Raw genomic sequence first — 12,707 nt, 5'->3', positions numbered from 1 at the left:
GTTAGGCCCAGAACCTCAAAGAGAGTTAGGTAGCCCCACACTGGGCAATAAGGGGTTAAAGACTGAGGGCAGTTAGCAGTTCCAATATAAGTGTCAGTTCAATACGTGGAACCCCCAGGCTCAGGGGGAATCAGGGGAGCATTTGGGCAGATGCTGGGGGTGACACAGCCAAAGGGAAGCACTAAGTGGGGAGACAAGCTCAGGAAAAAATTATGAGGGGGTGTCAGTTATAGCCACTATGCTCGGCTCTGCCCTCTCCCCATTATCATTCCTGGCCTAGTTACTTCAGTGCCAGGGTCCTTCCCAGCCAGAGTGACAGCAGATCACACCAGCCATAACTTCGTCCCATAACCTCCCTACACCTTTCACACAGGGAGTAAAATCAAAGCAGGGAGTGCAAATGCCTGGAGCAGCTGAGCAGAGTGACAGTGGCCTGGGGCTGAGGCAGGTGCTCACCTCACTCCTTTAAAGCAGGCCTAGATGTTCATACCCATGTGTCTGTCCCACAGAGGGATGTGAGAGGGCCTCCATCTAAACACACGATCTTCAGTTTCAGTGGCTGCAAGGGCCAGAGTGGGGTCGTTTTAGGCTCTGATTCTATAATGAGCCCTGCACAAACTAGCCCCTGCATTTACTCAGACCCCAGTAACTTCAACAGGCACTTGGGAAGAGTAGCTGAGTTCCAGAGGGCTCTGCACAGGTCCAAGTATCCCTAGCACAGAGAGACCATTGCATGCTCAGGGCTTAGAAACCACCTTCCCATCCATAGCCCTCCCACACAGGCAGCCAGAAGAAGCAGCAAGCCCAACCATGTTGAGAGCACACTACAAGGCTTCCTACCTGGGATCTACAGCTACAATCACTAATTATCCAGAGGGTGCCACCCAGGAGAGAAAGCCAGCTGGGGGCAGGAAGCATCTCTTTCCTTTTCCCATTCCTCCTTCTAATATTCAGACCATTGGGGTGTAGTTGGTGTGATCTCTATGCTCACACCTTGGATCCTCCAACAGGCCTTTGGATTAAACACTCGAGCCCGTTGGTTTGGGGTTTGCTGAAATAACTCTCTGCTCTTTGTGCCATAAATACTGCACCCGGTGGGTTAGTCAGTCACTGCATTTGCTTTATATAACTTGAGAGTGGTGCAGGAAAATTTTCCATCGGGTTTCTTAGGTCTGACCCTGGCTTGGGGATGTGTTAGAACCGCTCCTTGTCTACGGAAAGATTAGCTGCAGGGGCTGCGCTCGGGAAACGTAGGCTGCAATGTTCTTCATGGCGTAAAGAAAATCCAGCTCCCACTTCTATCCAAGTTTGAAGCTAATATCTGTTGATGTGAAATCTACTCATTGACATCACACATTTTATTAGACTTGGACTAAAGAGGAAAGAGCTTCACTGGGCTTGGATACAGAAGTCACGTTAGCTGACCAGCACTCCTGAAGTCTGCATTTACTCTTCCATATTCCTAAAAGGAGCAGACTAGGACCTTTATTCACCCCAGCAGGGCTCCACCTAGCTAGTGTGTTGGAGGGGCCTCTGTTAATCCAGAACACAGTAGGGTATGTAACACACTTCCAGTTACACAGGCAAATTAGCCTCAGTGATCGCTCACTGTCAGTTAGGGAGTTTCTGACTTTTCTGAAGAAAAGGACCTCGAAGTTACAGTGGACAAGAAACTGGCTATGAGTGTGCCCCTGTTACCAAGATGGCCAATGACATTTTGGGCTGTGTAAATAGGGGCATTGCCAGCAAATCGACAGACATGATTGTTCTCCTCTATTCAACATTTGTGAGGCCTGATCTGGAGTACTATGTCCAGTTTTGGGCCCTACACTACAAAAAGGATGTGAAAAAATTGGAAAGTGTCCAAAAGAGGGCAACAAAAATGTTTAGGGGACTGGAACACATGACTTATGAGGAGAGGCTGAGGGAACTGGAATTGTTTAGGCTGCAGAAGAGAAGAACGGGGGGAGGAGGGGGTGGATTTGATAGCTGCTTTCAGCTACCTGAGAGGGAGTTCTAAAGAGGATGGATCGAGACTGTTCTCAGTGGTACAGATGACAGAACAAGGATCAATGGTATCAAGTTGTAGTGGGGGAGGTTTAGGTTGGATATTAGGAAAAACTTTTTCACTAGAAGGGTGGTGAAGCACTGGAATGCGTTACCTAGGAAGGTGGTGGAAGGTCCGGTTTGAAAAAACCCTGGCTGGGATGATTTAGCTCTGGATTGGTCCTGCTTTGAGCAGGGGGTTGGATTAGATGACCTCCTAAGGTCCCTTCCAACCCCCATATTCTAGGAGTCTATGGAAACCTTTGTAGCCCCAGTCCACTGAAGTACAAGACAGGCCCTGCTCAATGAGATCAGAAGTAACTAGCCCTGGGAGCTGCTTCCATCACCACTTTGATTACTAGTCTCCATCTTTGAGAGCTACACACCCATTCCTGCTCATGGTGCTGTTGCAGTGCTGAACCCGAGAGACATTTCGTTGCCTGAAGCTTTTTAATAGCTCAAGCCAGAGATAGGATAAGCAACAGTGATGGAGCTGCCTAGCTGCCACTACCCACTTGTGACTTCAAGCATAGACACAAGCTCTCAGGAAAATGCATTACAAGCCCAGCACTGGTCCTATTATGGATCTCCCACAACCCTGAGCCATGTGCCTGTACAGTTATTGGGCTGGCTATGTTTACACTAGGCAGTAGGAAAGATTAGGCAAATGCTTGGCTAATGGCAGGGAGGAAGGATGCAGGCTGGCTGATGTCCATGCTTCAGCAAGACTATCTGCTGCTCTCTCTCTTGCGGCTAGTCTCCCTGTGTGTGTTTTGTTAAATCCCAGTTGCCTGGAGTTGTCAATTCACCATCTTTTCCTAGACACTTCCAACCTGTTGAGCTTCTTGCACTGAACTAGAGGCAAGGCCCAGCAGTCTCCCACCACTGTATGTGACCCTTTTAACTTTGTTCATTACCAGTCATAGGTTCTCAGTGTCAACAACCTGGGTCTTTCCCTCTGTTAGTTGGTCTCAGAGTCTGTAATGTTGCCTTGCTACCCACGGGAAGCCAGACGAGTGTTCTCAATGGGGAGAACCCTGTTGCCTCCTTCTCCATGAGAAAAGTCTCAATGGAAGAGTGTCAAATGAAGGCACCTGAAGAGATGCCTTCACCCAGGAGACGAGCTCAGCCATTATGGAGCCCTGCCAGAGAAAGTGGGTGGAGGGGGTTTGTGTGTGTGAAGAAGAGGGGCATGGGGTCACCTGTACAGTATATGTTTCTACAGAGCATGAGCCAGGGAGGGAATCACATTAAGCAGACAGAAATTTGAATGCAGTTGCAGTTTATTGTAACATTAAACCCTAGTTTTACACATTACAAAGCTAGGGAAGAGATCAAGCTCAGGAGCACTTCCTGTGTACAGAAGAAGACAGCTGTATTTATGTCCTGAGAGAAGCAGACTAGCCCTGCAAGGGATGCAGTCCTGCATGACTAGTGATGCCACCCTGTAACTGGTAATACATGGTTCTGGGGAAGTGTGCCTGGGAAATGACATTCACGTTCTGTAATTCTGCAGAAGGAAGAGCTGACCTCAGTCCACCATCTGCCAAAGCAGAACTGCGGCCTCAGCATGGAGACCCCACACTAGCTATGCAGGAAATTCAGCTGGATTCCTTCCAACAGCAGGGGGAACACTTCAGGCCTCCACCTTCTTTCCTTCCTCCATCAGCTCATCAGTACATGGTGGGGAGTCTACAGGAGGAATGAAGGGTCCCACGATCCAGTCCAGGGGAATGTTCTGCGTCACGTATTCCAGCAGCTCATCCAGGGACTCCTGGGCCTTGGTCACCATCTCCCGACTCCGGGCAAGGGCACTGCTGGATAGATCCTGGAAACAGCCGGCACTGGAGAAGGAGGCCTGGAGCTCTTGTATACTGCTTGAGACCTGCTGGGCCTTGTCCTGGATAGTGCTGGGAAGGCCCTGGATGCTGCCCAGGAGAGTAAGGCAGGTGGTTTTCAGTTGCTGGGTGAGGCTCTGGGACGTGGCTAGAGCCTGAGCTTCAACCTGCTGGAAGGAGAAAGAGACTGGAGTATCTGCAAGTTTTCCCTACAGATGGGGGGAGTTCACTCGAGCAAGGCTGTCAGGGCGAGAAGGAGGAGAATACCTTTGCGGAGTCTGGTTCCTCCTGCCCTTCCAACTTCCCCCTGCAGCACTGGAGCCACATCTGGTACAGACGGTCCTGGCCATTGTGAAGCTTCTCATCTACAGCCTGTTTGATCTGCAGGAGGAGAGGGCAGTTAGCTGGGAAGAGCAGGAGGCGGCTGGCCAGGGAAGCTCTCCCACAGCTAGGTGTGGGCAGCAGGCAGGCAGCACTACTGCAGCGACACAGCTGGGCCCAGGAACAAACAGTGCCAATGGCACGGAGCATGGGAGGCTGCAGAGACCGTGTCAAGGTTCCTCCCCGACTCTGAACTCTAGGGTACAGATGTGGGGACCTGCATGAAAAACCTCCTAAGCTTACTTTCACCAGCTGAGGTTAAAACTTCCCCAAGGTACAAATTAATTTTACCCTTTGCCCTTGGAATTTCCACTGCCACCACCAAACTCTAACTGGGTTTACTGGGAAACGTAGTTTGGACACGTCTTTCCTCCCAAAAACCCTCCCAACCCTTGCACCCCACTTCCTGGGGAAGGTTTGGTAAAAATCCTCACCAATTTGCATAGGTGACCTCAGACCCAAACCCTTGGATGTTAGAACAATGAAAAAGCATTCAGTTTTCTTACAAGACGACTTTTAATAGAAGTAAAGGAATCACCTCTGTAAAATCAGGATGGTAGATACCTTACAGGGTAATTAGATTCCAAACATAGAGAATCCCTCTAGGCAAAACCTTAAGTTACAAAAGAGTCACAGACTGGGATAGTCATTCTAGTCAGCACAAATCTTTTCTTAGCCATTTAAAGAAATCATAATCTAACACATACCTTGCTAGATAACTTACTAAACGTTCTAAGACTCCATTCCTGTTCTGTTCCTGGCAAAAGCAGCATACACACAGACACAGACCCTTTCTGTCTCTCCCTCCTCCCAGCTTTTGAGAGTATCTTGTCTCCTCATTGGTCATTTAGGTCAGGTGCCAGCAGGGTTACCTTTAGCTTCTTAACCTTTTACTGGTGAGAGGACTTTTCCTCTGGCCAGGAGGGATTTTAAAGGGGTTTACCCTTCCCTTTATATTTATGACAGACCGTGACCCACAGCAGCTACAGGGCAGGGGAGAGGGGTCGTGTTCCTACCAGGTCAATGATTTGCTGGAGCTGGGAGAGGGCCTCCAGGGTGCGCTGCCTGGCTTGTCTCATCTTGCCCAGGGCGTGCTGGTAGGCTCGCTGGCGCAGCGTGCTCGACAGGGAACCCAGACGCACGTAGTAACTCCGCTGCTCTGCGGGAGCCTCTCCAGGCCCCTCCAGGGGAGTTGTGGCAAGCTCAGCTGGAAGGGGAAAGGGGTCAGTTGGCAGCAGTGGTGCAAGTAAGGCAGTAAGGTCAGGTACGCCGCGCCATTAAGACATTTGTTGCTGGTATGATGTACTGGAATGACGTTCGGTATCCACTGAAAACGGCAGGGCTCTCAGGAACCGCAGCAGCGAAAGGAGCAGAACGCTGGCACCTCCTCCGGTGTGTCTGTACCGCCCCCAGCTGGCCCCCCACCAGCCCTTCCACGTAGTGGCATCTCCTGTCTGGAGTCTGTAGAGCCCCCCGCACAAGGCAGGGTGGGGTCACTTGCGGGGAGTCATGTGCTTCCCCCCCCACTCTTGGGTCCCTCCCATGAGTCGCTGTACTGGTAAGAATTAAAACCTACGTGTACCACCAGTTGGTAGGGCCAGGATACAAGGCAGGGATGCGTTCAGCCCTCCCAAAGCTTGTGACCAATGCAATCTTTCCCAGGGCACGTTTGGGTGCCCTGCAGCACCGACCAGTAAGGCAGCAGGTAGCTGCACAGGGAGCAGCATCAGAGGAATCAGACAGGGTGAGCAGAGCGCCCAGCATGAAGCAACTAAGGGAGGGCTAGGAGCCAAGCTAGGTTGCAAGCTACCCCGAAGGAGAGGTGGCTCTTTTGGCAGCTCAGGTGTGAACACTGAACAGCTGTGAGTCCAAGCCGTGCCCGAAGACACCAGGGTCACATTGGTTTGTGTTCAGCAGAGGGGATCTTACCGAGCTCCTCCTCCGTCATGGGGAGGTAGTAGTCCACCAGCTGCTCAGATTTCCCCAGTGCTGTGTCTATGCCACTCGCAGCCATCTGCCCCATGTGGGAGCCCATCACTGTGCTCATGCTGCTGGTCACGGCAGATCTGGTCACCTCCATGCTCTCATGGACAGCCCCTTGGGCCACGCCTACCATGCTGGTCACTGCATCCTTGGCCTCAGTGACCGTGCTGCAGACTGCATCCTTGGCACCCACCATTGTGGCATGCACGAGGTCTTGGGCATCCGAAGCCACCTAGAGGAAAAGGGGTCAGAGGAGAGGTCACTGAACACCTAGCGGAAGTGAAGGGCCCACAGCCTCACCCTGCTCCAGCCGTGACACTCGTGTGGTTACCTTCTCAATCGGCTGCTGCAGGATGGGCAGCTGCTCCTCCAGTCTGTCCAGACCCCGACAGGCATATTCATTGGCTGCTGCAACTGTAACAACCACAGAACTAATTCCCTTAATTCCTTCATGTGCACAGATCTTGTGGGGCTGCTAATCTGTGTACACTGGAGGACTGGAGTTCCTAAGCAAGTCTCCCCAGGTTACTGATGGGAAAGCCAAGGAAGAGGGGTTGGGCAAGTTGCCCAAGGCTATGGAGCCAGTCTGTTTCAGAGCCAGGTTTAGCACTCAGGAGATCCGGCTGCCAGTCATCTGTTCTGAAACCCTCTGGAGAAGCTGGGGGTGGATGGAGTCTCCAGTGCCTGCAATGGGCTCAGATCCCTTCAGCACTGGAGCTGCTTCCTGTGCCCTCTAGCAGGTATTGCACTGTGTATGGCACCTAATGCCATTGAGCATGTGGCTGTGTGGTACTGGGCCAGCCATGCACACCAGGGATTGTGCCTGGGCACTGCCTGCCTCTAGGCTGGCCCAGTTCAGCACCAGTACCTGAGGAACACCTCCCCCCCAACACACACAAGAGCGTTCCTGTCTCCCTTTCCCTTACTCACGCTGTGGCTCCAGCTGGTCCAGGATGGGCCGTGCCCCAGTGATAGCAGCAGAGGTGATGGTCCTCACCCCAGTCTCTGCCACCTCACATATCGCTTTGATGGCTGGGTGGGTCTCTTTGGTGGCAGTGTAGCTGGCAGAGGCCATCTCACAGGCAGAGCTGACCAAGGGCAGGCCAGCCACCCTGTGCCCTGCAGTCTGAGGGAGGGAAAGAGGAGTCAGCTGAGGAAGAGCTCCTGGCTTGTCAAGGTGCCCCTCCTGTCTCTTTCCCTCACAACTTCTGATTCTGTAGGAGACTGTCCTCAGAGCTAGGCAGTCTCCGGTCCCTGTCAGGAGGGGTTCAGTGGCCTGCCTGTGACATTAGTTACACACCCAGAAGCCTGGTCCCATTAGAACAGCTGCCTATATTCAGCAAGGTCTCAGAAGGCTGCTTTCGTCCTGGCACACCCACTAACAAAACAGATCAGTGAGAGCAGGAATGGAGAGACCTTTTGTCTTTCCAAGTGCAGTCTCTCCTGATCAGGAACCATGTCTCGCTCTAGCACCCGGTACCTACTGGGCATTATAATCAGCAGGATTTGCCGGTGTTCGAGTGGAGACAGCATACAGAGGGTCACCAGTGCCGATGCTCCTCCTGACTTCAGGGGGCACTTGTGGGCAGTGACTACGGCACTCCGAGAACTAGAACTTGGAGCCTTAGCTAGTATTGTGGTTACGAGTCCCTGTCTCCAGCAGTGGAGACATTCAAGCTAGAACAGCCCTTCCAGCTGCCAAGCACACCTGCCTCCCCAGGAGGGACCCACCTGTTGCTCCTCTGCCTGGATCTCCACCTGTGGTTCATTTTCCTTAGCAGACATGGTGGAGTGAGATGTCCCTGCAAGACCCAAAAAGGAATATTGAGTGGCTACAGCAGGAAATAAAATCAATATTGTGTAGGAACACCAGGAGAGCTGCCCCCGGTCTGTTTTCTCTAAGAGCCAGACCAGGTTGTCCCCCTGCAGTAAGTCTCTCTCTACAGAGAACAGGCCAGGGCCTTAAACCTTTGACCTAAGGCAGGCTCAGACAGCCAGTTCCTCAAGCCCAGGGATGCACTTGTAATCCACACACCTTGTGGGTGTGTTCTTCTGTCCCATCTCGTGGCACCAGGACCAGTTAGAGAGGCAGAGATTAACACATCGGCTTTACAGTCTTCACTAACAACCTTATAGCTTTTGGCTCATGCATTTAGCTCCAGAGGTCCCAGGTTTGATCCTGCCGATCACCAGGGTCTTTCGGCATTACACACGCCCAAAGCTTCTCCTCAGACTTTTAGACCCAACAATGCCTCCCAAGGGGAGCACCAGGACACCTGCACAGCTCATCAGAGGCACCCCTCCTAATTTAGTCTTTTCCCAGATAATACCAGGACTAATTCCATTTCTCCCAGAGTACAATCACTGACAGAAGTTATCCTGCTGAAGGTAGTAGCCATTGACTACACACACAGAACACTGAATTCAGAAGGTACCACTGGGGAGCCTTCAGGGACCTCTTGAGTGAGTAGTGTAGGAGTCTCCCTGGATACTGAATTACATAGGAGATGATCATAATGGTCCCTTCTGACCTTAATATCTATGAGTCCACGTAGGAGATGTCCACTATGGCAGGCTGGTTATTTTAAAGCCAATTTAGCTGGTAAAAATACAAATATTCTATTGTCAGTTCAAGACTGGTCTGGTAAAGAAACAGATTCCAGTTCAGGTAAATTGACACCATCACCCCTAGAGGCGAGAGTGAGACCACTAACTAGAAAGCTAGGGCTAGGAAGCATTTCCCTTATGGGAAGGCACCAGGCCTGTTTTCCTTTAGTGTTTCCTGCATTATCTGTTTCAGATACATATTGGTTACCCAGCACTCCAGTCTCAGCTGAATCAGTCACCTCAGTCAAGTGTTTCCACCTGCAGATCATTAGGACAAGCCAGAACTCAGACCACAGTCAGCAGTCCCAATCCCCATTCCTGAGTGAGAACAGCATAGCTTTGCTCAGATAGAGAGGTAAGTAGGAGATTTTCCCCTAGTCCAAGCTCTAATTTAGTTCTCCTTCTTAAATATTCTATTCTCCTCTAGGGAAGCCTCCCTCTCCTTGAGCATACCATTAATCCAGGCCTCCCAGTCAGGAAGGCAGATAGTTTCCTTCCCTGGACTGTTTGCTCAGAAGACTAAACTCAAAATGCTTTACGCAAGTACAGCTACAAAGTACTGAAAGTAGTTAAGAGCTTCTGATCATTCAATCCTAGCTACTACTGGCCATCAGGCAAGACACTGGGTTACATTCTGTGTAAAAAAGAGCCCCCATCTAAACACCCAAAGAACCAGAAACATAGCAGAGTTTAACCACACATCTTACCAAACTTCCACACTACTAATCCTTTGCCAGTACTAGGACCTGGCCCCTCAGCCATTATATTCCTGTGGTGATGTCATCATGGGGCTGGACACACTTGACAGACAGCTCAGGAGACCAATCACACAGCTGCATTCCCAACTTTACCCAGTGAGGGCTGTGAGCCTCTGAAATGTTACAGGGTTTTGGAGTTGCCAATTTTGGCTCCAGTTGGTCTCTCTGAAGAGCGCCTTTATGCTCCATTTCTCTGGTAACATTTTCAGTGTGGAAGGTTTTTTCTCACTAAAACAATCTAAGAGAGGAGAGTGCTGATTGCTCAAAGAGTTAGGTTGCCCCACACTGGGCAATAAGGGGTTAAAGACTGAGTGCAGTTAGCAGTTCCAATATAAGGGTCAGTTCAATACGTGGAACCCCCAGGCTCAGGGGGAATCAGGGGAGCATTTGGGAAATGATGGGGATGACACAGCCACAGGGAAGGACAAAGTGGGGAGACAAGCTCAGGGAAAAGTTTGGGCGGGGGAGTCAGTCATAGCCACTATGCTCGGCTCTACCCTCTCCCCATTGTCATTCCTGGCCTAGTTACTCCAGTGCCAGGGCCCTTCCCAGCTGGAGTGACAGCAGATCACAGCATGTATAACTTCTTCCCATAACCTCCCCATTGCCCTTCACACAGGGAGTAAAATCAAAGCAGGGAGTGACAGTGGCCTGGGACTGAGGCAGGTGCTCACCTCCCTCTTTTAAAGCAAGCCTAGATGTTCACACTCATGTGTCTGTCCCACAGGGGGATGTGAGTGGGCCTCCGTCCAGACACACGACCTTCAGCTTCAGTGGCTGCAAGGGCCAGAGTGGGGCAGTGTTAGGCCCTGATTCTACAATGAGCCCTGCACAAACCAGCCCCTGTATTTACTCAGACCCCCAGTAACTTCAACAGGCAGTTGAGAAGAGTAGCTGAGTTCCAGAGAGCTCTGCACAGGTGCAAGTAACACCAGCACAGAGAGACCATTGCATGCTCAGGGCTTAGAAACCACCTTCCCATCCATAGCCCTCGCACACAGGCAGCGAGAAGAAGAAGCAAGCCCAACCACGTTCAGAGCACACTACAAGTCTTCCTACCTGGGATCTACAGCTACAATCACTAATTATCCAGAGGGTGCAACCCAGGAGAAAAAGCCAGCCGGGGGCAGGAAGCATCTCTTTCCTTTTCCCATTCCTCCTTCTAATATTCAGACCATTGGGGTGTAGCTGGTGTGATCTCTATGCTCACACCTTGAATCCTCCAACAGGCCTTCGGATTATACACTCGAGCCCGTTGGTTTGGGGTTTGCTGAAATAACACACTGCTCCTTGTGCCATAAACACTGCATGCGGTGGGTTAGTCAGTTACTGCAATTTCTTTGTATAGCTTCAAACTGGTCCAGCAACATTTTCAGTTGTGTTTCTTAGGTCTGACCCTGGCTTGGGGATGTGCTAGAACCGCTCCTTCTCTACGGAAAGATTAGCGGTAGCGGCTGTGCTTGGGAAATGTAGGCTGCAATGTTCTTCACAGTTGTCTTAATATAAAGGGAAGGGTAAACCCCTTTAAAATCCCCTTCTAGCCAGAGGAAAAATCCTCTCACCTAATAAAGGGTTAAGAAGCTAAAGGTAACCTCGCTGGCACCTGACCAAAATGACCAATGAGGAGACAAGATACTTTCAAAAGCTGGGAGGAGGGAGAGAAACAAAGGGTCTGGGTCTGTCTATATGCTGCTTTTGCCGGGGATAGACCAGGAATGGAGTCTTAGAACTTTTAGTAAGTAATCTAGCTAGATATGTGTTAGATTATGATTTCTTTAAATGGCTGAGAAAAGAATTGTGCTGAATTGAATGACTATTTCTGTCTGTGTGTCTTTTTTGTAACTTAAGGTTTTGCCTAGAGGGATTCTCTATGTTTTGAATCTAATTACCCTGTAAGGTATCTATCATCCTGATTTTACAGGGGTGATTCCTTTACTCCTATTTCTATTAAAAGTTTTCTTGTAAGAAAACTGAATGCTTTTTCCTTGTTCTCAGATCCAAGGGTTTGGGTCTGTGGTCACCTATGCAAATTGGTGAGGATTTTTACCAAACCTTTCCCAGGAAGTGGGGTGCAAGGGTTGGGAGGATTTTTGGGGGAAAGACGTGTCCAAACTACATTTCCCAGTAAACCCAGTTAGAGTTTGTTGGTGGCAGTGGATATTCCAAGGACAAAGGATAAAATTAATTTGTACCTTGGGGAAGTTTTAACCTCAGCTGGTAAAAGTAAGCTTAGGATGTTTTCACGCAGGTCCCCACATCTGTACCCTAGAGTTCAGAGTCGGGGAGGAACCTTGACAACAGTGTAAAGAAAATCCAGCTCCTACCTCTACCCAGGTTTGAAGCGAATATTTGCTAATGTGAAATCCACTCATTGACCTCATGCATTTTATTAAACTTGGACTAAAGAGGAAAGAGCTTCATTGGGCTTGAACACAGAAGACAGATTAGCTGACCAGCACTCCTGAAATCTGCATTTACTCTTCCACGTCCCTAAAACGAGGAGGCTAGGACCTTTACTCACGCCAGCAGGGCTCCACCTAGCTAGCGTTGGAGGGGCTTCTGTTCAGCCAGAGCACAGCAGGGTTTGTAACACACCTCCAGTTACGGAGTTTCTGACTTTGATATGAGACAACAGTGTACCCTTGTTTCCAAGATGGCCAATGGCATTTTGGGCTGTGTAAATAGGGACATTGCCAGCAGATCGACAGACATGATTGTTCCCCTCTATTCGACATTGGTGATGCCTCATCTGGATTACTATGTCCAGTTTTGGGCCCCACACTACAAAAAGGATGTGAAAAAATTGGAAAGTGTCCAGCAGAGGGCAACGATAATGATTAGGGGGACTGTACCACGACTTATGAGGAGCTTTCAACTACCTGAAAGGGGGTTCCAAAACGGATGGATCTAGACTGTTCTCAGTGGTAGCAGATGACAAAACAAGGATCAATAGTCTCAAGCTGCAGTGGGCAAGGTTTAGGTTGGATATTAGAAAAAACTTTTTCCACTACGAGGGTGGTGAAGCACTGGAATGGGTTACCTCGGGAGGTGGTGGAATCTCCTTCCTTTGAAGTTTTTAAGGTCAGGCTTGACA

The 12,707-nt window shown here is 50.1% G+C and overlaps 1 protein-coding gene across 1 annotated transcript; it reads right to left on the bottom strand.

Annotated features, from left to right (window-relative positions):
* Window positions 1–3,682: 3,682 nt before the first annotated feature.
* LOC144264715 (perilipin-3-like) lies at window positions 3,683–9,124 on the bottom strand. Its single transcript, XM_077816500.1, has 8 exons — window positions 9,064–9,124; window positions 7,980–8,050; window positions 7,179–7,374; window positions 6,580–6,662; window positions 6,195–6,480; window positions 5,282–5,472; window positions 4,152–4,265; window positions 3,683–4,054 (listed from the first exon to the last, which is right to left on the bottom strand). The coding sequence occupies exons 1-8, from the start codon at window positions 9,122–9,124 to the stop codon at window positions 3,683–3,685; spliced, it is 1,374 nt and encodes a 457-aa protein (XP_077672626.1).
* Window positions 9,125–12,707: the final 3,583 nt, after the last annotated feature.

Source organism: Eretmochelys imbricata, chromosome 5 (genome assembly GCF_965152235.1).
Source record: "Eretmochelys imbricata isolate rEreImb1 chromosome 5, rEreImb1.hap1, whole genome shotgun sequence".
NCBI classification, from domain to species: domain Eukaryota; kingdom Metazoa; phylum Chordata; order Testudines; family Cheloniidae; genus Eretmochelys; species Eretmochelys imbricata.
This window is presented reverse-complemented; position numbering and strand designations above follow the sequence as displayed.